Source organism: Heterocephalus glaber, unplaced genomic scaffold, assembly GCF_053883595.1.
Source record: "Heterocephalus glaber isolate CG9 unplaced genomic scaffold, H.glaber_assembly_v1.0 deba00001457, whole genome shotgun sequence".
NCBI lineage: Eukaryota > Metazoa > Chordata > Mammalia > Rodentia > Bathyergidae > Heterocephalus > Heterocephalus glaber.
This window is the reverse complement of record NW_028258305.1, coordinates 23758444-23780293: the sequence shown is the minus strand read 5'-3', so window position 1 is coordinate 23780293 and position 21850 is coordinate 23758444. Positions and strand designations below refer to the sequence as shown.

At 51.4% G+C, this 21850-nt stretch overlaps 1 protein-coding gene across 1 annotated transcript; it reads right to left on the bottom strand.

The window, feature by feature from the left end:
- Positions 1-1181: 1181 nt before the first annotated feature.
- On the bottom strand, positions 1182-5833 carry Six2 (SIX homeobox 2). Its single transcript, XM_004839390.4, has 2 exons — positions 4435-5833; positions 1182-2330 (listed from the first exon to the last, which is right to left on the bottom strand). The coding sequence occupies exons 1-2, from the start codon at positions 4992-4994 to the stop codon at positions 2003-2005; spliced, it is 888 nt and encodes a 295-aa protein (XP_004839447.1). The 5' UTR covers positions 4995-5833; the 3' UTR covers positions 1182-2002.
- Positions 5834-21850: the final 16017 nt, after the last annotated feature.

The following is a 21850-nucleotide window of genomic DNA, read 5'->3' as shown; positions in this document are numbered from 1 at the left end:
CTCGGAAACTGCCGGGGCTGGAATTTCTCTTGCAGTGCCAGAGTGGATGGGCGCGGGGTGCGGGTGCAGGCAAGGACTCCGGCCTCCATGAGTAGCCCTAGCCTCCTGGCTATCCCCTCGAACTCCAGGAGCAGCCTCCAAGGCTGTTAGGCCACCTGAGTTCGTGCAGGGAGAAATCTTTGATATTTAAAAAGTCCGAGAGAAAAGACCTTTTGACTTTACCCCATTTTATCAGAAAGCGCTAATTTTGCCTAAAAGGACAAATCCCAAGAGGTCCCAGGGATCTAGGATCTCTATCCTTTCCCATTCAGGAACTGCATGCAGGCTTGGCCCGTGCATTCTGGTTTCGGAAAGGGGATGTGGTCGGTACTACAGCCACTTCGAACATGCTCTGAAAAGCCTCAACTTGCTCCTCAAAGAGGCAGCGGGTCGGCTTGGAAGCGTAGGTTTAAAGGGGTCAAGAACCCCAGAGGGGAGGCGGTGCTGTAGGTTAATATCAGCCAAAGAAGCACCTGCAGGGTGCACCGCACACGAGGCATCTCCTCGGCCAGGTCTCCCCCGCCTCCAGCCAGCGCAGGCTCCCGCTTGTTCCTTTCTACTACAGGCGCACGCCTGCCACCCCTGCCCGCCTCCTCTGACTTCTTTCTCCCTGTCCTTCACCTCCACTGCAAACCCACACACGCGCCCAGAGCAGGTTTGAGAGAGCAGAGAACTTTGCCCACTGGCTGAGGCCCTGGAGTCTGACTCTCAGCTGCCCCTGGGGCAAGAGAACCAGCACAGAGTACCCCCAGCTCCGGCGACTGCGACCAGGACACGAAACTTCAGCGGCAGGATTTGTTTTCCAACCTCCCAAACTCCAAAGTACATACCTGTGACCCCCGGCTCATAGCTCTCCTCTCCCACCCCAATCGCCCAAGAGGAAAAAGAGGCTGGCCGGGCTTCTGGCGCGCGGACAGGTTTGGGAAGAAAGAGGCCACCCCAGTCCCCGCTTCTGCAGGGAGTGTCCGGGGACCGAGAGCTTCAGGGACAGAAGTTTCGCAGTTTTCAGTGGGAATGCGGCTTTCGGGGACTCACCAGAGCGTCGCTGCTCAGAACGGTCCACCCGGGCTGCCCAGTTCCCGTGGGGAAATCACACACTGCTGCATCCCCGGCCTGCAGGCCTCGTGGCGTATATCCATATATATATTTATGATTTCTAATTTTATTATAAAATAAAAGCAGAAATATTTCCCGAAGAACATTCACAAGAGGGCACGACAGGGAAACGGCACGTCCGCGGCTCGGGAGGCACGCTCTGCCCGGAGCGCGGCGGCCACAGTCCAGGTATCGAGGAGAGCGCAGCGCGGTGGGGCCTCAACCGGGGCCAGAGGCGGAGGCCAGCGGGCCGGGCCTGGGCCTTTGGGGACTGCGACTGCAGGACGTCGCCCCTTCCTTTCACTTAAATTAGGAGGCAAAAAGCTGACACCTGCAGCGCCCACTGACGGGGTGGAGCCTTCGGGGAGAGCCTTTGGAGAGGCCTAGGGTCAAAGGCCCTGACTCCTTTCTTCCTCCCGGACACGGGAGAGTAAGTAAGGGCTAAGAGGGGCAGAAAGTCTGAGGGTACAGATTAAGAGGCGGCATAGAGCGCAAGAGATCGCAGGACATGAGAGAGCACAAACCAGAAATGCAGAAATCTAGAAGGAGAAAAATAAAGTGAGGAGGAGTTGGAGGAGGAGGGGTAAGAGGAGGAGAAGAGAGAAAGAATGGTGTATAATTTATTCCTTTCTCTGTTTGAAGACCGGCCCCCAAAGGATCTCAAAAGCTAGGTGTTGGAAATAAATTCCGAACCAGAACCCAGCGCAGTCCGCTTCACCTGGGCCTGGCCGCAGGTTCTACCCGCCCTGCGCGCCGGTCTTTCAATACCTGATGGGGTCGCCGGCGCGGGGCGCCCTCCCTCACCGCCTCTCTCAGGTCCTCAGCGCCGAGCCCGGAAGGCCGGCCGACGCGCGGAGGCGGCAGAGCTCTAGGAGCCCAGGTCCACGAGGTTGGCCGACATGGGGTTGAGGATGGAGTCCTGCAGGCCATGGTGGTGCTGCAGGGGGTCTGGGGCTCCGCCGGGCACGGGCACCGGCACCGCGCTGGGGCCAGGAGGGTGGCCCAGGCTGTGCAAGGACGGTAGCCCGGGGGGCGGCGGCGGACTGAGCAGCAGCGCCGGGCTAGACGATGAGTGGTCTGGCGTCCCTGAGGGCGTCTTCTCGTCCTCCGAGCTGCCTAGCACCGACTTGCCGCTGCCGTTGAGCGAGGAAGCCAGAGGGTTATGGCTGTTGGAATTGGAGTTCTCACTGTTCTCCCTGCAAGTGCAGGAGCAAAGCAGCCGTCAGAGGGGAAATTGAGGCCGCTCAGCATCATGTCACCTAGAGCCAGAGCCTGGCCCACTCAGACTAGGGAGACAGAGCCGCTGCTGGATGGCTGCTTTCAGGACTTTTCCGCTTCTACCCCTTTCTTGCCTGGCCTCAGGTAATCCTTTCTGCCAGTCCTAAGGACCTCTGAACACTGATATCTGTCTTGGCCCTCTCCTGTACCTATCTCCACCTATGCTCTCAATCTTATGACTATTTTTCCTGCTCTATATCCCCATTTCTTTGCTGGAAAAGAAGCAGGTCAGCAGGGCACCCTGGAGATTAGGAGTGAACAAAGAGGAAGAAAAAATCCAGGGGCCAGGCGAATGAGGGGCCCTAACTCAAGGGCTGAAGGACCCACATGAAGTTGGGCATCTTACTGCCCTTGCTTTCTTTTTATTTTGTTCAGCCTGAGGGGAAGCCCAGGGCTGGGGACAGGCTCTTGAGGGCCCTTTCCCTTAAATCCAAACTGGGTAGGCCCTGGAAGGGCAGTCGCTGCTGGGACTAGGGCCCAGGCTCCAAGGATAGTTTCTCTTTCCCTAGTGGCATGGTTACCACACTCCAGCCATTGGTCTAGGACAGGAAGCTGGAGTGTGTCGGGTAGACCTTGGGAGAAGCAAGTAGGAAGGAAGGAGCTTGTCAGTCCTGGACTAGACTTTCCCATCATAACCAGAAATGCAGGGACTGGATCGATAGCTTTCACCTGTAGCCTTCAGGAGAACATGGTTCTTCAGGGGCCTGGACTTGTGCCAGTCTGGGAGGAGGGTGACCCAGCACAGAGAACCCCCCACCCCTGACTAGATCTGGGTATTTGAAGTCCTGGTCCTGGGTAGAATGTCTATCTATCTATATCTATATCTATCTATCTATCTATCTATCTATCTATCTATCTATCTATGGAGGGGGAGAGGGAGAGAGAGAGGGAGAGAGGGAGGGAGAGAGAGAAGGAGAGAGAGAGAGAGAAGGATTTGTCCAGGGCCTTTCCTTCCTGATTTTGGGAAGGAATCTTTCTTCAGGGCTGGCAGGTGAGACCTTACTGCAGTGGATATTCAGCCTCAAGGTCCAGTCTGCAGCATCCCCTCCCACCCCTGACCCGGATCATTCAAACTCTGGGCTCAACACATCCCATACCACCAACCCCAGGTGTCCTGTTTTGCTGTACCCTCAGGCTGGATTCTGTTCCCATGATCAATTTCTCTCATTCCCCTGTTCAGATTTGAAGTTTTGAGGGGTTATAGGGTGGGCAGTCTCCACAGCCCCACTGGTCCACCTTTAGGCTAGTTTAGGAAGGCCTGCTTTCCCCGAGGACAGACACTCCTAGCTCTTCCTTCTATAGCTCTTGGGTCAACCCAGACATACCGACCTACCCAGCAAACAGAGTAGAACCTGAGGAGAGAGGAGTCAAGGGTCTAGCAAGCCTGGAAGGGCTGCTGGGTCCAGCAAAGCAGAAAGAGGGGCATGTATCTTTCTTCTCTCCCAGAGCTGACTCTTCCTCTCTGGGGCCTTTCCATGCAGGATAAGGAACTGCCTTTCAACTCCCATATTCTTGCCCATGCTTTTCTCCATCCAGGGCCATCCTAGGGAAGTTCCAATCCCAGGCCTGACCCTCTAATCACAGTTTGGCTTGGAGGTGTGGAAGATCGAAGGGAAGAGAGGGAAACATAGCCAGAAATTCACAGCGCGCTTTTGCATGGGCCCCAACACTGTCCTCGGTCTTTCGCAAGATCAGGCTTACCCCGATGTGCCTCCCTCATTAGGGAGTCAGACCTACAGTTCTGCCCTTGCCCAGAAGCCTGCTGCATCTCCACTTCTTTCCACAGAGATCAGGGAGTTAGGTGACAGCTTCCCTAGTGTCACTTTGCCCGCTTTAGACAAATCCCAGCCCGTCCGCTCTCCAACAAGACCTAAGCGCCGGTTGAGTCAGGCGAGACTACAGTTGGATTGCAGCTGGGATTGTTGTCCAGTTTAGACCTCTCCTAGGGGTGGGCAGACCCCGAGGTGAGAGTCCCTCCCTGGGGTCTTGGGAAGCCGGTGCCGAAGTTCTACTTACTCGTACCTTTCCTTGGCCTCGGCCGCCCGATCACGCTGCCTCCGGTTCTTGAACCAGTTGCTGACTTGCGTGGTGGTGAGGCCTGTGGCCTCCGCCAGCTCTCGCTTCTCCCGGGGTGACGGGTAGGGGTTGTGCGCATACCATTCGCGCAGCACGCTGCGACTCTTTTCCTTGAAGCAATAGCTCGTCTCCTCCCCGTCCCAGATGGAGCGCGGCAGCGGGAACTTTCGGCGCACGCGGTACTTGCCCACAGCGCCCAGGGGCCGCCCGCGCAGCTTCTCCGCCTCGATGTAGTGCGCCTTGAGCCACAGCTGCTGGAGCTTGGCGTGATTGTGTGGGGAGAACTGGTGGCTCTCCAAGATCTTGTAGAGCTCGCGGAAGTTGCCGCGGTGGAAGGCCACCACGGCCTTGGCCTTGAGCACGCTTTCATTCTTGTGGAGGTGTTCGCAGGCGGGCAGCGACCACAGGAAGCGGCCCAACCGCTCGATGTTGCCGCCCTGCTGCAGCACCTCGCACACGCACGCCACTTGCTCCTGCGTGAAGCCAAAGGTGGGCAGCATGGACATGGTGCCGGCTGCGGCCCCGCCCGCCCGCGCGCGCCCTCACCGCTCCGCGCGGCACCGCATGGGCGCCCCACGCCAGCCGTCCGGGCCCGGCCGAGAGACGGGCGGGGCGGGCCCCCTGGTCTGGCGCTAGCTCCGGCAAAGTCCCGAGTCACTGCGGGGTGTCCTCGCGCCGGCCGCGGGTCCCGCGCCGCTCTGCGCCCCCGCCGTCCGCGCGCCTCTCCCGCGCCCTCGCCCAAGCCCGGGGGCCGCCCGGGGCGCCGCTCCGCATGCTCCGCGCCCGCCCGCCGCTCCCTCGCTCGCTCCTTGCTCGCTCTCCCGCCCGTTCAGCTCGCTCGCAGCTTTTTTAATAATATTATTCTAAGCGGGCATGAGGCGCGGCGGCCCGCGCCCTGATTGGTCCGGTTATCTGACCCGGGGCCTGCCCGCGCCAGACAATAGTCGAGTCAAATTATTCGCCATGGAGACGCTGTCAGTCACCGGTAACCCGAGCCCCGGCGGGCCGGGCGTCTCCCCCCGGCCGGCTCCGCTGACAGATCGCCGGGCTCCGCGCTGGGCGGAAGGCGGCCCGAGACAGGAGCCCCAGGCGCTACGAGAGCCGGGCAGGCAGAGAGGGGCCGGGAGGGGGCCTAAGGCGGCGGTGATTGACGGGGCGGACGCCCAAAGAGCAGGGAAGGGGGAGGAGGACGCGGGGTGGGGGCGGAGTGGGGACACGCGGAGAGGAAAAGGGGCGGACCAAGATGGGGGGAGAGGGTAGCAGGGAAGGCGGAGGACCGTTTAAGGGGGTGCCTGGCGGGTAGAGGAGGGCCAGGACTAGACGAGCCTCCCGGGGGAAGGAAATTTGGGCCGTGTTTTGCAGGGGGCCGCGCCGCACCCTCTCTCGGGCCCCTCCAGGTGGACCCCGCTTCACCTGGATCACCGGTCTCTCCCCGGGCCGCCGTTCGCGGACAGACGCGACTCTGGAGTGGCCCAGGGGACAGAGAATTTGGACGTGCCCAGGCGCCGCTCGAAGACTTGGCTTTTCCGGCTGACAGCGCCCCACCCCCCGGGTAGACTGCGGACCCGAGTTGTCCTCGAGGGAAAGGAGGAGGGAGTGGGGGACCCAGGAGAAGGCAGGTTCAGTGGCCGCAGGCGGACGCCAGAGAACCAACTTCCCGGAGGATCCCGCCTTTCCTCCCTCTCCCAGCCGGGCCAGTTGCCCCGCTGCCGGCACCGCCCCTACTCGTGCGTTCTGCTCCTCGCCGGGCGGGGACTCAGACTTAACCCCACGGGTCCCGGGGCTCCCAAAGCTCCCGGCATTTCTGTGTGGCCTCAGCGGCTACGCAAAACCGAGGAGCGGCACAAACACGCAGTCTGCGCACCGGCCTCCGAGGGGAAGCGGTGTCAGGGTGGTGGTGCCTCCCGGATGAACCCCCACGCCCAGCCTCGGCCGGCCTCCGCTCTGCGCTTGGGTAGGGCGCCTAGCCCGTCATTCCTGAGCTCCGGAATGAGGGCCTTAAGGAGAGTCCTGTGTTTTGCTAGTTCGTCAGTGTGGTACTGGTTCCCTGGGAGGAGGGTGCAGGTGGAGACAGGAGAACCTCGACGTGTGAGTGAGAAGTGTTTCTGCTGGGCTACGGTTTTGAAAAGCCCCGGGCTCAGCTCCATCCCCACAAAATGTCCTTTCCACTTCCTTGTTTCCTCTTCCCGCTCAGCTGTTGCTGGCCGGGCGCTCCCAGTGCTACTCAGACTAGGATCCGAGCTAGCAGATCCCAGGCTCTGCTCTCTGACTAGGGTTGTGGAACATTTCTTGGTCCCATTCCTTTCAGTTTTCTAGGAAGATCGTTCTAGAAGCCCCGGAATGGGAGTCCACAGCCCTGGTTTCAACCTTTGACTTTGCTTGATGTCTGGGCTAAGGGACTTATTTATTCCTTTTAAGTATAAGGCAGGGTTTCAAAAAAGTGTCCCTTTGCTGTAGCAAGTGGAAGCCCTTTGAAAGTGTTGCAAGCCTAAGAGAGTGGAGCCCCAGGGCTTCTTCCTGAGAGTTTAGCTCCTAGGGACTTAACCCCTTGCATTGAGGGCACAGCGCTGCCAAAGTAAGTTCTAAACCAGTGCCAAGAGGATAGTTCCCTGAGAAATCCAGATGGCATCTATGGAGTATTGTCTGTGAGCAGAGAGGACCCCTGAAGCAGCTGTTTGCTCCAGAGCCAGCTATGAAGACTCTGGGAGACCTGGGAAAGAGTTTATACTAATTACAGTAAGGTTTAGAGCCCACCTTCCAGACCTCCAACAAAGGGCAACCTACTCTTTCCAAGACCTCTTCTCAGCCACACAGGTAGAAGGATTCAGCTAGCCATGGCCATGTTACATCTCAGCAAGATCACGCAGGCTGGAGGTGAGCACTTGGTTGGGTGTGGGTGGGTTGGACCAAGCAGTTACTTCCAAGTCTGGTCAGCTTCATTTTCTCCCACAGTTAGGCCTGGGTGATGTGTTAATACCTCCTGGTTCCAGGCTGGAGTGGATTTAAGAACGCTAACCCTGAAAAAGTAAGTGATCTCTGTCACCTCAGCCCCAGCCTTCTCCATGAATATGCTCCTTCTTGGACTCTTGGACCTTCAAGATTGAACTTCCCCCCAGGACTAGGTCCTGTCCATGTCCAGTGAAGGCAGATATTCTGTATAAAGACTCCTTGTCCCTTCCAGTGCTGCCCCTTTGTGCTTCCTGACCCTGAGCCCAATAGTCAGTCCTGCCAGGAACCTCCAGGCAGCACTCAGTAGTTGAGACAGACCCAAGAGAGGGAACCTGCTGCCTTAGACAGTATAGTGTGTGTCATATGCAAAGTCATTAGACAGCAATAACTGAAATCCCATAGCACCATAACTCCATGTACAGGTGTGTGTCTTTATACCACTAGCTAGCCCCTCCTCCTGTGTATGTAAGAGACCAGTCTTAGCAGGTCTAGGCCAGAATCTTTAGACAGTAGGTGCTGCTGGATGCCTGCCCTAAGAGGTTAGAAGCTGAGCTAGAATGTCTTCACGTTCCTCAGTCCCTCCCTGTCTCCTCTGCCCCCATCTTTGCCACAGGACAGAATACTTAGTAGGTGTCCAGGTGAGGATTTGATAGATGCCAGCCTGACTCGGAAGATCATCTCAGCCTCCAGTTCCAGCACTCTTGAGTGGCTGCTTCAGCGGCCTTTGAGTGCCAGTGGCCCTTGGGTCCCTGCCACATCCATCTCCAAAATTCCGATCCTCTCTTCTCCCTTAAGGCCCACACCCAAGAGGCTTGCATAGATGTTTTATCTAGCACAACAAAGCAGCCTCATAGCCAGCGAGAAGAAAATGTGTGAGCCTGTAGAAATCTGGGCCTCGCTGCAATGTTTCCTTGCCCCTCCAAGCTGCCTGGAAGGCCCCAGGAGGTCAGACTTTCTGGCAGGCAGGAGCAGGGTGGGTGGGTGTTCCCAATGATCTCACGCTAACAGCGTGACTTTGCTCCTCACTTTTGGTCAGAGACAGTCTGAGCCTTTGTGTCTGGAGTTGGGCAGGAAGCTCACAGGACAGATCCCGAAGGCCATCGCTGACTTGAGCCATTGACCAGCCAAGGTGGGCGTCCACTCGCAGGGCTTCCGGAAAAAAGGCAAAAATCACACCAGCCTCCCAAGGGCTTCCCTCACTTCGGGTTGGAGCCATTTCGGAGGAAACGGGGTGTTCTGAGAGAGGACACTTCCTGGCTATTTCTAGGGGCCCTGGACAGGTTGGCCTTCGTTCCTGTCAAATCTGAATGTTTGTGACCTAGGGAAGAAAAAGGGGCTCTTGGTGGCAAATTAGAGAACTGGAGCTCCTGTGTGTGCATTTTAATCTCTATGTTTCCAGCCTACGAAGTCCATAGAGACCCTGCGCACTCAGTTCAGCCCGGATCCCGGACCTTGAGCCGCTGGGCGCCAGGGCGTCCTGGACCCGGAGCCGGTCGGGGACCCAGAGTCCCACAGCTCCGAGCGCGTCCTCCGAGCGCCCCCAGCCTTCTCCAGCCGCACGCTCACCGCGATCCCGAAGCCCGCTTGGGCCCGGGTGCTGCGGTTCGTTGAAAGCGGACGGGAGACGCAGAGGCTCCCGCGCCTGCCCACCTGTCCCCCACACCCGCGGGGTCTGTCTCCTCCGGGGCAGTTGCAGCCTGGCATTGCAAACCTCAGCACCCCTCTTCCCCAGGTTTTGGCGTTCCCCCAGGTTTGGGGTTAGGTCGAGGCGCTGGCAAGCAGCTCTCTTGAGTCCTCCAAATGCCCCGCCAGCCCGGGCACTCCTTCAGGCTCGGGACTCCGGTGGCTCTGGAAAAGGCGCGAACCTGGGCGTCGCCTGCGCTGCACGTGATGGGATCGGTCACAGGGCGCAAGGGCCGGAGAGCCCCTGAGTCCCTGGGCCTGCTGTCTCTGATCTTTAGCTGCGGCCCACGCGGCAGTCTGGAAGTCCCTAATGAGAAAACGGTTTGAAGGCCCCAGCCTCACGGGGGACCTTGTTCCAACGAAAAGAGCGAGCACAGGGGCTTGAGACCAGTTTGGGGGCCGGCAAAGCAGCCAATCGGTGCGGTATTGCCAGGATTGGAGGCGGGGACCTAGGCCCCGGAGCCGGGCCGCTTTCCCGCAGCCCTGGGTCCCGGCCCGCGGTCTCTGCTCCGTCCCGGGCGCCTCCCTACCACGCCACTCCGGGGATGGGCGTGGGGTGCGGGCGTGGCGAGCTGGGCATCCGGCAGGGCCCCGGTCTCGCGGATTTTAGTTCAGGAAGCCACCGAAGTATGCCGCCAGATTGTTGTTCCGGCGGGATGGTACAGTGGTTGTGCGTCGCTGTCCGGTCCACCGCTGGGTCTCTGCGCGAGCTCCTCCAAGAGGCAGGTCCCCGAGTTGGGGTCGGCAGGTGGGTTTGCGGTGTCGTCTCCCCAGCCCCCCCGCGCCCCGCCCCCCCCCCCCGCCTTTACAAAGGAGCTACAGAGAGCGCGTGCCCGTAGGGCCCGCTGAGTGCACGCTCCTCATCCCTGCCTCCGCCCCCCCCCCCCCCCCCCCCGGCACTGACCAACCACCTACGACCGGGCACAGAAGGCACGCGAAATGGGACGCGTCTGTGAGGAGCGCTACACACGCCGACACGGCCCGGAGAAGCAATAGGTTGCCACACAGGGTCTGATCACAAGATTCTTGGGGATCAGGCACTGACTTTTCTCCGTAGCGTGTTTTCCTTGGATCGTTTTGGGGCCCAGGAAATGTTTGAAGAGATCCCTGAAGCAGTGGGGGTTGACTTACAGCAACAACTGGAAAGTGACCTGGCCAATAGGAGAAGGGCCCTCTTCCTCCTCTTTCCTCCGGTTCTCTCCGGCCCCCTTCTTCCCTCCACTTCCTTTTAGGGGAAGTCTCAGAGCTGGATGCTTTCCTTCAACCACAAGTCTTGGGTATGGAAAGCTACAGACTGAACTCGCTGCTCCTAAGAATCCCAGGTCTGTCTGCCTATAACATTACCACTTTCCCAGGGGTTGCAGAAAAGAAAGTTTTCTAAGTTGAGTTATTCTAATTTCTCTGGGGCTGCTGTCTTTAGTTGCTTTTCCTTAGTTACTTTGCAGAAATCCTCTATAGGGAACAGGTAGATCAAGTTTCCTGTAAAAAGTGATTTTTTTTCCCCTCCTTCTTTCCATTACCTGTAAGAAACTATCTGGGAGTAGGGATTCCTGGCATGGCACTTCTCTCTCATGGGGTATCTGTTTTTATTACCATTACTTGCAAAGCACCAGCCTCACCCATCACTGATCCCCTGCCCCTTGGCTGGTGACTGCTCTCCTGATTTGGGTAGCACCTGGGCAAGAGGCCACTTCTACCTGGCCCTTCCAGGCAGCCAATCAAGGATTTCCGTCAAGTTCTGCATTTTTAAAGGGAACCTAGAAAAACAAACTAAACATTGTTCTTAACTGGGAAATCCAATACTTTTTTTGTCTCTGTGAATGAAGGCAAAATTCCAGGGGCCATTTTATAGAATGTGTGCTAATTAATTTATGCAGTGCTGTAAGGACACTTTAATGAAGTAGGTGGAAACAAGATACACCCTTGCTGGGGAGAGCAGATAGCTCCGGGAGACCTGTTCACAAGGCTGTTGCAGAGGGACCTGGTCAAAGTCGTCCTCAAACAGACGTCTTCTGGTAGCATCATGGTGTTCTGGCTTGTGGTGACTTGCAATAACCATCTTTGTTCCAGCCATTCTAATGAAGTTGCATTGTCCACACATGCTTACGGGGAGACAGGAGGGTAAGTAGGGCAGAGGATGTGGGTCCTTGGCCCAGATCCACCACTCTGGTAAGTTACTTAACCTTGGAGCCTCATTTTGCTCATTTATAAAATAAGGATAAAAGCCTAGTACATAGTAAGTATTCAACAGTTCGTTGTTGAATTGAATACAATTGTTTTAGTGATTAGTGATAAAGTGTATGAGATATCTGGCTTACAGTAGGTGCCTCATAAGTGAAGCTGTTATCACCAGGACTGTGATTGTGATAGTGTTGTGAGTTGCATATAATTAGAATTACAGGGCTGGAGATTTAGCTCAGTGGTTCTGCTGCCTGCCACGTAAGTGCAAGGTCCAGAGTTCGATCCCCGGTCCCAAAAAAAGAAAAAAGAATTACACAGTATTCCCTGGTTATACTTGGGCTCAGTGACCCATGGTCAATTGAAGTCCAAAAATATTAAATATAAAGTTTCACAAATAAACAATTTGTAAGTTTTAAATTGTGCACCATTCTGAGTATCATGATGAAATCTGGAGCCATTCTGCTTCGACCCACTTGGGATGTGGACCATCACTTTGTTCAGCATATCTACACTGTACATTATATACTACTCACTTTGTAGCTGCCTCTGTTATCATATCATGTCAGGATGTTGCAGTGCTCATGTCCAGATAACCCTTATTTTACTTAATAATGGGCCTAAAGCACAAGAGTAGTGATGCTGTATATAGTGTCATAGTATATAGGGAAAAACATGGTGTGTATAGAATTTGGTATTGCCATTGGTTTCAAGCATCCACTGAGAATCTTGGAATGTACCCCCTGCATAAAGGGGGAGAGTACTGTATTTCAGAAGGCACGTGGTTAAAGAAGATTTAGTTTCCAGGTAACACATATTACTGTCCCTATGATATGGGCAGATCTCGGAAAGGCACTCTGAGAAATGCTAGGATAAGTGACTGGAAGTTCTTGGGAGCAGTTGAAAAGAAGAAAAGGTACTGTAGGAGACCACCTTGGTTTATGCAATTCACCATCCTTAGCAACCCTGGAAAGAGTGTGAGATCTGGAGTCAGCCTATCTGCCTCTGCCACTTAATATGACCAAGGTCAAGCAACTCAGTCTTTGGAAACCATTTCCTCTTTCTAGAGAAAGAGGGCATTAAAAGCAGGCATAACAAACACCTAACTCCCAGGGTTTGGGGAAGAGGAAATGAGTTAATATACATGCAAGGAGGCTGGATCCCTGCTCTGAGACAAATGGGAAACTTCAGCTGCCAAAATGTTTTGCATTATCTGATGGTGTTTCCAGGATTTTGGTCTCATTAGAACAATTCTCAGAAAGTAAAAGACAGCTGCATATAAGCATGACATTGAATATTCCTATGGGGTTGAGACACAGTATTTTCCTTCTGTGAGTTAGTTCTCAGGGCTGAGCATATGCTGGAAAGCTCTGTAGGTGACGGTGACCAAGAGAAGATAAAAAAGTTACTCTCCTTCCTCTCTCTAGCTCCTACCTCATCAGCTCCTTGTGCCTTGAGATAGAGCCAGATGTATCTGTTAAAATTAAAAATTGCTTCTGCTAATAGAGTATCTTGTATGGACAAAGCAATATACTAGTTTACAGTGGGTATGATAATCTTATAGGGTATTATTGGCCTTGACAAATGAGCAGTCAGGCTCAGAGAAGTCAAGCAACTTGACCAAGGTCATACAGCTGGTACAGAGCCTCTGTCTTAGTTACTTTTGTTGTTGCTGAGACAAAATACTCGCTGCCCAAAGTTAAATAAGGAAAGGTTTATTTGGCTCACAGTTCATAGTTGGCTGACTCTAAGGCAGAGGGGCATGGCAGAGGGGTGCTGCAGAGGAGAAAGAGTTCATGGAAGGCAGAAGTCCGCAAGGCAGCAAGCAACAAGCTACAAGTGACAAGCAGTATCCCTCTTATGGTCCCTTATATTTTGTCCAGGCTACTCACCCTTACCGCAGGTAGCACTCACACCCAAGGTGGCACAGCCTTAATCCTAACATCACACCATGAATCAATTCCAGCATCACATCCTTGATCCCAGCATCATACACCCTAGATCCAGCCACCTCTGAAAAGCCCCACCTATGACTACATGAGGTTTTGGTGGGACATCTAGATATAAGCCATAACCGTATTTGATACCAATACCTATACTACCAACCATAAGTTTCACTGCCCTTAGCTCCTCTACAATAGCAGAAACAATAATAGGAAGAATCTGCCGAGTGTCTATTATGTGCCAGGCATTGTGTGGTTGCATATAATCTCTATACCTCTGTGAGCTGGGCATGATTAACAACTCCAACTTACAAGTGATGGTGCTAAGGCTCAGTGAGGTTAAGTACAATTCCTACAACTATGCCAGAGGTAGTTTCCCAAACCCAGGCTGTTTTGACACAGAGCATATGCTCTGATGGGCTTTCCCACTCCACACCCCTCCTTTACCTCCAAGCCCTTCCTCTTCCACATTCCAGGCACACCCAGCACCCAGCTGTGGAGGGTTCCTTCCAAGAGTCAGGAAGATGAATCTACATTCTAGGAAAGCTATCTTCTGTCCTCCTTAAGTCTCAACCCCCAAGCCCTGGGACTCCCTGAAATTTGTGGCCTTTTCTCCCTTTGTGCCCCTGCTAGGCAGAGCAAGCATAGACCTGCATCTGTAGCCCCACAGCTGGTGAAGACTGGTGAGACATCATTCTGCTGAGGGAGTGCTTGGGCACCCAGAGAATTAGTGTCTTAGTCCAGGTACTTTGAAGCACAAGGTACAGAATTCCATTTGATCTAACAGAAGGAACAAAAGAATAAATTTATAAGGACTTGGGGTAGAACATGGGTTCAAGGACAAGGAACACTACTGTCCTTAAAAGGAGTGGATCCGCACTTGGAAAACACTTGAGAATCAAGGTAGCCACTTTCCCCAACTCTGGGTGGTACAATGGTCTCCTTCCTCTGCCTCCCTCCCACCCCTGCCCCAGTGTCTTTGTGAGCCCAGACTTGGAGAAAGGAAGTGATTATGGGGCTTCTGTTCTACTCTGCTGTCCAATGTGCAAGTCTAGTGCCTGGTACACAAGAAACATTAAATACTAATTTCCTTCCCTTCCAATTCTCCCCACTGCCCAACGTTGGTCCCTTTACCAATCCACTCATCACAAAAACCAGAGCCACCAATTTAGATCACAGATAGGATTGTGCTATTTCATCTCTAAATTCCTCTAAGGGTACCTGTTAATCTCAGGATGAAATTTAGGATGTTAGCATGATTTTTTTTTTGGTGCTGGGGATCGAACTCGGGTCCTTGCGCCTGCTCAGCAGGCAGCTAAAACACTGAGCTAAATCCCCGGCCCCCTGTTAGCATGATTTTTGAGGCCCTTTTGTCATTGGATTTTTCACATATGTCCAGTTGATCTCCCCATGCCATCCACTTCTTACTTGAGGTTTCTGTCAACCTGAACAATTCGTAGTTTGTGTGAAGGACATACATCACCAAGCTACTTCTCCCGTAGGAGAAGCCTAAGTTCCTGCCTCATTTGATCCTAAGCTTTGGCCAGTGAAATGTGAGTGAATGAGCTTTTAAAGACATTACAAATTGTTGCCAGGATTGCTTCTTCTTTTTCTTCATTTCCCAGATATGTGCTGCTCCAGCCTGTGTCACCCAAGAAAGAGAAAGAAGGAGCAGGATCCTAGCCTGAGGCAGAGTCACAGCCAACCTGCAGTCTGTGTTCGAGAAATAATGGTCATGGTTGTAATCTGTGGGACTTGGGGTTGTTGGTCACTGTGGCAAAGTTGAGTAATATTTTTCCGTCTTTCATCGCAAAGCCCTTCCCATGCTATTCCCTCTTCCTGGAAACTTCTTCCTGCCTTTCCAAACTTCCCTGGAAGATATCCCTAACCATCGTCCTCCAAAGGTAGGCCTGTGGCCCTGCCCCAGCTCCCACATCATTTTCTCCTTCTCATGCTTAGAACACCAACCCCAAGGCACCATCATTCACCAGTCACTTGCCAGACAGCACCATAGCTGTGGGAAGTGTCACATGCACCATAGCAGGAAGTGTCACATGCAACTAATAGTCCCTCAAAAATATTGCTGAAAAAGGAATGAATTTCTTTGCATGCATCATCTCTTATCTGAATGGCAGATTTTATTTTTTAAAGATAGCTTCAACAATCTCTCTTATCCCATATATTTTTCTTTTACTGTGACTTTGACATTCTCCTCATTGGACTTTGCACATTTGTCCAGAAGCCTCAGTGTCCAGCTCACCTTCACTGTACCATGTGCTTCTGGACCATCCCTAAACCAGTCCTTTATGGGGACTTTAGTCATAATGTGTAGTCATGGCTTTGGGGGAGGGAGACTTAGCAGTAAGGGGAGTAGAAATTAAAAGTAGAAAAAGTAAATAAATTCAGTTGCTGAGTTTTCCTTCTTCTGAATAGCAAGTGTTCTTAATTGGAAAAATTTGCACACTCAATGCATTATAATTTTTGTGGCAACTCTGGCACGTGGCTGAGGCTGTGGCCCATAAAGAATCTGTAGTTTGCATTAGCCTTTCCCTAACCCGCATTTAAACTGAGAAGTTTTAGAAGGTCACATCTTACCCACAGCGATCCTGACAATGATCACCAGTCATTCAATTTAATCTAATCTCATTCTGTCCCAGTGAAACAAGCATTATTCTTTTCCTAAAATATCACTCTAAGGAGCACTTAAAGTGCTTCTACTCTGTATTCAACTCTGTGCAAGGTGCTGTTAGGGAAGGAGACGATACCCAGCAAAGCCAACCTCAGAAGAAAGTAAGATACCCTATCCCCATTTATCACTGAGATTGGAGCCCAGGGTCAGGAGGGAGAAACACTGTGCCTAGGAAACAGGAAGGCTTCTTGGAGAAGATGATGGTTGGGGATATGGACAACAGAGAGACCCTGGGGAAGGGAGGTGTGAGGGGACGGGGTACAGTTTGGATGGCACAAGGTGGAGGTGACCTCTGGGGCAGGAAGAACCTGGAGAACAGCAGGAGGAAGTTATGCTGTTCCCTATTTCTCAGTTTAGAGACCAGCATCAACTTAGCCATGTGTTTTCCTCTTACAAGGGTCAAATGAAGCAGGATTCTCCAGAACCCCCAAGATTTAATACCTAAAGCTTCGCAAAGTCAGGGTCTATGGCTGTCTAGCTCAGAGTGGGGTTCCTGGGGCCTGGCTTGGTGCCTAGCCTGTGGCTTCTCTGCTTCTTTTCTTCCCCACAATTCCCCAAAGGGGGTTTTCAAAATTGCGCGTGGTACTTTTATGTTTAAAATTCTCTGGTAGTTCCCCACAGCACCCAGCACAGCTCCTAACCAACATCTCTGAGGGTTGGCATAATCCAGTCCCTGCTGAGCTCTTACGCTGAACCGGGCACCCTATTCCCCATACTCCCATCGTCTGGCTCCCTCCTCCTCCTTTTCCTCCTCCTGTTGTTGTTCTTCTTGTTGTTGTTGTTGCTCCTCCTCCTCCTCTTCTCCTTCTCCTCCTCCTCCTCCTCCTCCTCCTCCTCCTCCTTCTTCTTCTTCCTTCTTCCTTCTTCTTCCTCTTCTTCTTCTTCTTCCAAGCAAACTTCCTTCCCACCTAAAGACCTTGACCTTTGCAGTCCCAACTTTCTCCCTATATAATTCTACTTTACTTCGTCATGGCACTTACCACTGGCTGAAAGCATTGTCCTTGTCTCGTTATAGTTGGCTGTTGCTTCCTAAGATATAAGCAGCATGGCAACAGGGACTTTGCCTGACCAGTTCTTGGCTATGTCTCCAACATGTGGAACAGGGCATGGCACATAGTATGTACACAATACATGTTTGTTGAAAGGAATGAATAACAGTACCTTGGGACACAGTGAAATATAAATAACCACACATCCCCTTCCCATTCCCTAATGGGGTCAGGTGAAGAGAGACTGTGGTCTTCTTGACCCTAGTGAGCCCTAACTTCCTGTATCTGGACTTTTCCCATTTGGAGACATATCCTTCCTCTGATACCAGCCAGCTCAGAGACATGGGAGAGGGCAGTTGGAAGTGAGTCTCATCCCAGAACAAGCCAACAGTTTCACTGAGGCAGTTTGTCATCCATAAGGATGACCGATTCTAGAACACTTTCTGCTGGCCCAGGTCTCTCTTCAGCAATCTCTTGTTCCTTATCATCAACCTTTGTTTCCAACCAGATTCAGTGAAGAGCAGTCCCTCTCTGAAGGGTCCCCTAGTTTTCAGGAACCAGCTCAGGGAAGGGGCGGACTCATGAGTCTTGTCCACAGTGTGGGGGTACAGTAGAGGTGTTTGAGTTCATTCAGCATGCATTGTTTTCTGTGAATGTCTGGAAGTGTGCTAGGCACCACATTTGGCATAGAGAATGCTAGGCTTTTGCTTAAGATCCCACATTAGTTAGTCATTGTTACTCTGTGAAAATACTAACCAAGTGATCTGTTCATAGCATTAAAGGTGTCTGTGAGTGTGGATGGGAAAAAGGTATATTTATTTTTACTAACCTCTAACAGAAATTTAGCAGATCTATCAAGAATGTAGGCAACAGCAGGGGATGTAGCTCAGTGGTGCCCCACCTGCCTGGCAAGCGCAAGGTCCTGAGTTCGATCCCTGATAAAAAAAAAAAAAAAAGAATGTAGGCAACAGTCATAGTAAAATGAGTGATGCCTATGACAGCCTCATCAGTAGGAAACACAAATATTTTTACATCACATTGGGTGCCTTGAAATAGTTACTCTCATCACTACTTTGAAATTATAGTATTGCAGACCTACTGCTAGATCTTGTGATTTAAAATGTTAATAAAGAAGCACGTGTTGATATCACATTTTGAAACATTTTATAAACTGATTTTGAGAAGGTTTTTGGCAGTCATGATTATTTTATGTATTCAAAAATATTATTTTGGGGCTGGAGACTGGCTCAGTGGCAGAGTACTTGCTTAGTATGTATGAGGCTCTGGGTTCAATTCTTGAGCTATATATATATTTATAAGGGGTGCCCTGGGTCCCAAAGGTATAAAAATTGGGCAAGGACCCCTGCAGAATTGATGTGTACTTAGGGTTTCTTCCTTCCTTTATCTTCCACCTTCCTCTCTCTTCTCTCTAATATAAGATCCCTCCCTAGGGGCAGAGATTTTGTGTACTCTGCTGTATACTTGATGTCTAGCATGGCCCCTGGCCCATAGTGGGCCAGTTGGATTGCAGCTGTTTTGAAGAAGGGTTAAATCTGCAGCATTCACCTGCTCAGAGAGGATCAGAGAGACATGAAGGAAAAAGAGGGCCAACCTGGGGAATCTTGAGATCTATTTGGGTCTCACCTTTCCCATTTGTAAATAGGGTGGCCAAGTCCATCAATAGGAGGCTTGCTTTCCTCATTCCTAACTGATTAGAAGGTTGGCAGAGTAGTTTGCACCTCAGGACCTCAGATTTGGCATGGCTAGGTGATAATCCTGACATTTTGGCTCCACAGAGTCCACTGGATCTTCTGCATTTCTCGCATGCTACAGTGAAAACAGATGTTCATTCTGAGCCCTTCACCAGCTCAGAAAAGTAGTTTTTGTGGTAGTTCAGGAGACCCCTCCCCAAAACTCTGCTCAGAACTCTAGGCCTCAATCCAGTTTTAGTCCTGAGGGGTCATTTCTAGCAAAGCATGGCAGAGGAGATAGATAGACTGACCATGTGAAGCAGTTTCTAGGAGAAAAGCTGTGGTTTCAGTTTCCTAGGGATGAGCCCAAGCCAGACATGTTTTGGAGGGCCCCTTGTACTTTCTTTACCCAGATTCTATGTTATTTCTAAAATTGCTATCGATCATCTATTGTGTGCCTAGCCACATGCTTCAATCTGTGGGGACCCTGAAGGGGAAGACTGTCCATTCTTGATGATCTGCTATTTAGTGAGTGCAGGGAGACACATCCAGCTCACACATACAACACACCTCACAGGAGAGATGTGCTCAGTGCATAGACATGCGCTAGCACAGGCCAGGCAGGAACAAGGCAGGCTAGCTGGAAGGGGAAGGACTGGATAAAAGGCAGAGGCAGAGGGGAGGACCTTCTAGGAGGAGATGTCAGCTTGGGAGGGGAGCAGGAATAGTTTTGATTAGTGGTGGTTTGGGAGCGGTGTGATGAGATTAACTAGGATTGAAATCAATTGGGATTGAAATAAAAGGCAAACATTGGGGCATAGTAGGGTACAGATTATAGAGGACTGGCTGGCTGTCCATTAAGAATTTTTGAGAGGGAGAATGTAAAAAGAAGAAGAATGATAAAAGTTGATTCTTCCTGCATCTCAAGCTTTTACCCTTAGGGAGAGCTGAGACTCCAGGTTTCTGATCCCAGGAACTAACTGATTCCTGAGTTATTACTCTCTCATCTTTCATTCTTTTTTTTTTTTTTTTTCGTACCAGGGATCGAACTCCAGTCCTTGCGCTTGTGCAGCAGGCGGCGAAACCACTGAACTAAATCCTCAGCCCCTCTCTCATCTTTCTAATGCAGTAACTGTTCCTTCTTCCGCCCATCAATCCATCCATCTATCAGTTAACTACACACCCATCCACTTATTCATCCACTCATTCTCTTATCCTCTACCTTCCTTCTACCTCCCTCTAATAGAAGACCCCTTGCTAGGGCAGAGACTGTCTGGCACAGTCTTGGTTTCTAGCATAGTCCTGCCCATAGAAAGCCCATAATAAATACTGTGAACACATCCTCTCCTTGAGCACTCACTCATCCTTCACCCTTTGCCCAGAATCCTTAGGGAATATTGAGTCTGCTTGGCCCTCCTCATTTGCTGAAGCCACACATGATTATTTGTGGGTCTGGAATGTCCCCCAGTCTCCCAACAGGGCCCTGGACAGTCCCTACCCCCTCTAGTTTATCGAAGAGCTTTGGTCTTTGAGAGAGGAGTTCTGGGTGCCAGTCCAAAGACAAGGTGTGTGGCCTTGGGCACTAACATTCTCTCTTTGTTTCCTTGGCAGAGGGAGGACAGGCATGGGCCAGGAGAACTCTGAGTCTTCAGACTCTGCCAGGCTATGATTTTGTAACACCAATCCCCCTCCTTGCAGGGCAAGTGAAACCATATTAAAAAACAGCTTGGCTTCCATCAAAGGGAAGTTTCCCTAGCTGCAACGATTAAAGGTATGTTTCTCAGCAGCACAGAGTCTCCCTAGGTGAGCAGCCAGTTCATCATTATTCAGCCCTAGGACAGGATTCTCTTCTGCTACTCTCATTATGAACACATTATCCCTCTCACCATCAGGGGACCCAGGAGTGCCCAGAAAGGGACTTAATTGCTCTGAGGCTGAGTTCCTTTTCCTGATTAAGTCACTTAATAAATGACCACATCAAGTAGCCTGAAGCAAGGCATTTCCTAAGAGAACCTAAATCACTTTTAATTTTGAGGGTTGTGTGTTTTCCTTTTGCAGCCCGAAGCTGCTGTGCCCAGCCTGCCATCTGAGAAACATTTCTTCAAGGTGTTAAAAGGATGTGTCATGCATTTGGAATGAGGGCTAAATTAAAAGGCCATACAACACATAGTTATATAAGTAGTGTGATATTCCAGGCCATTTCCAGTATAAACTATCAATTTGGTGGTATTTTCTGGAGTACAAATATAACATGCAGAGGGATATTTGCCCATTTACATCTCCTCATGTGCATATAGTGCACTAGGTACACATATTTATATTTGTTCACACACATGCATTTACTCTTGCAGTCAGGAAGGAAATGTAGGATCGGACACATCCATCTAGCCACATGAATTTTGTAGATATAGAAGAGGAAAGGTTGGTGACTGATAACTGGTCCTAGGGCTCTGTCTTCTTACCTCTTGAGAAAAAGACTTGAGTTCTGTGATGAATTCATGTAACATGTTATATTTCTTAATGTACATGGGAGAGGAAACAAAGTGATTTTATCCATTTGTCTGACTTTTAAGATGAAGAGCAAAAACAGCCCAGAAAGCCAGAGCCAGAGCCAGCCCTCAGTTTTCTTAGTTCTTTCTATCGGTGTGTTAGTCAGATTTCCATCACTATAAAAAATACCTGAGATAATTAACTTCTTATAAAGAGAAAAGGTTTATTTTTACTTATTTACTTACTTACTTTTGAATCTAGGTCTTGCTGTGTTGCCCAGGTTGATTTCAAAGTTCTGGGCTTAAGTGATCCTCCCACCTCATCCTCCTGAGTAGCTGGAACTACAGGTGCATTCTACTTTGTATGGCTGAGAAAAGATTCATTTTGCTTCCAGTTTTAGAGGCTCCAGTCTATTACCCGGTGAACCTATTTCTTTTAGACCTCTGGTAGAGGTACCAGGTGGTAATGGCAGGGAGAATGTGGCAGAGCAAACTGCTTACCTCACATGGCTAAGAATCAAAATAGGAAGAGGAAGGGGCCAGGGTCTCACAGTCCCCTTTGATGGTATGCCACCCCTCCCTCAGTAATGGCACCCTGTGGACCAAGCCTTTAACTAAGGGGTCTTTGGGGGGCATTCAACATCCAAACTATAGTAACCACGTATATTCCCCTCTGAGGTTTAGAGAGCATGTTTGCAGCAGTGAGGAAAATGGGCTGCCTTTTTCACTTTGGCATCCACTCTTCCTGGAA

Excerpts from the sequence above, each read along its gene's own strand:
- Six2 (XM_004839390.4), bottom strand. The coding sequence starts at position 4,994 with ATGTCCATGCTGCCCACCTTTGGCTTCACGCAGGAGCAAGTGGCGTGC. Across the intron at positions 2,331-4,434 it reads GCGGCCGAGGCCAAGGAAAG|GGAGAACAGTGAGAACTCCA; the intron begins GTACGAGTAAGT and ends CTGCACTTGCAG.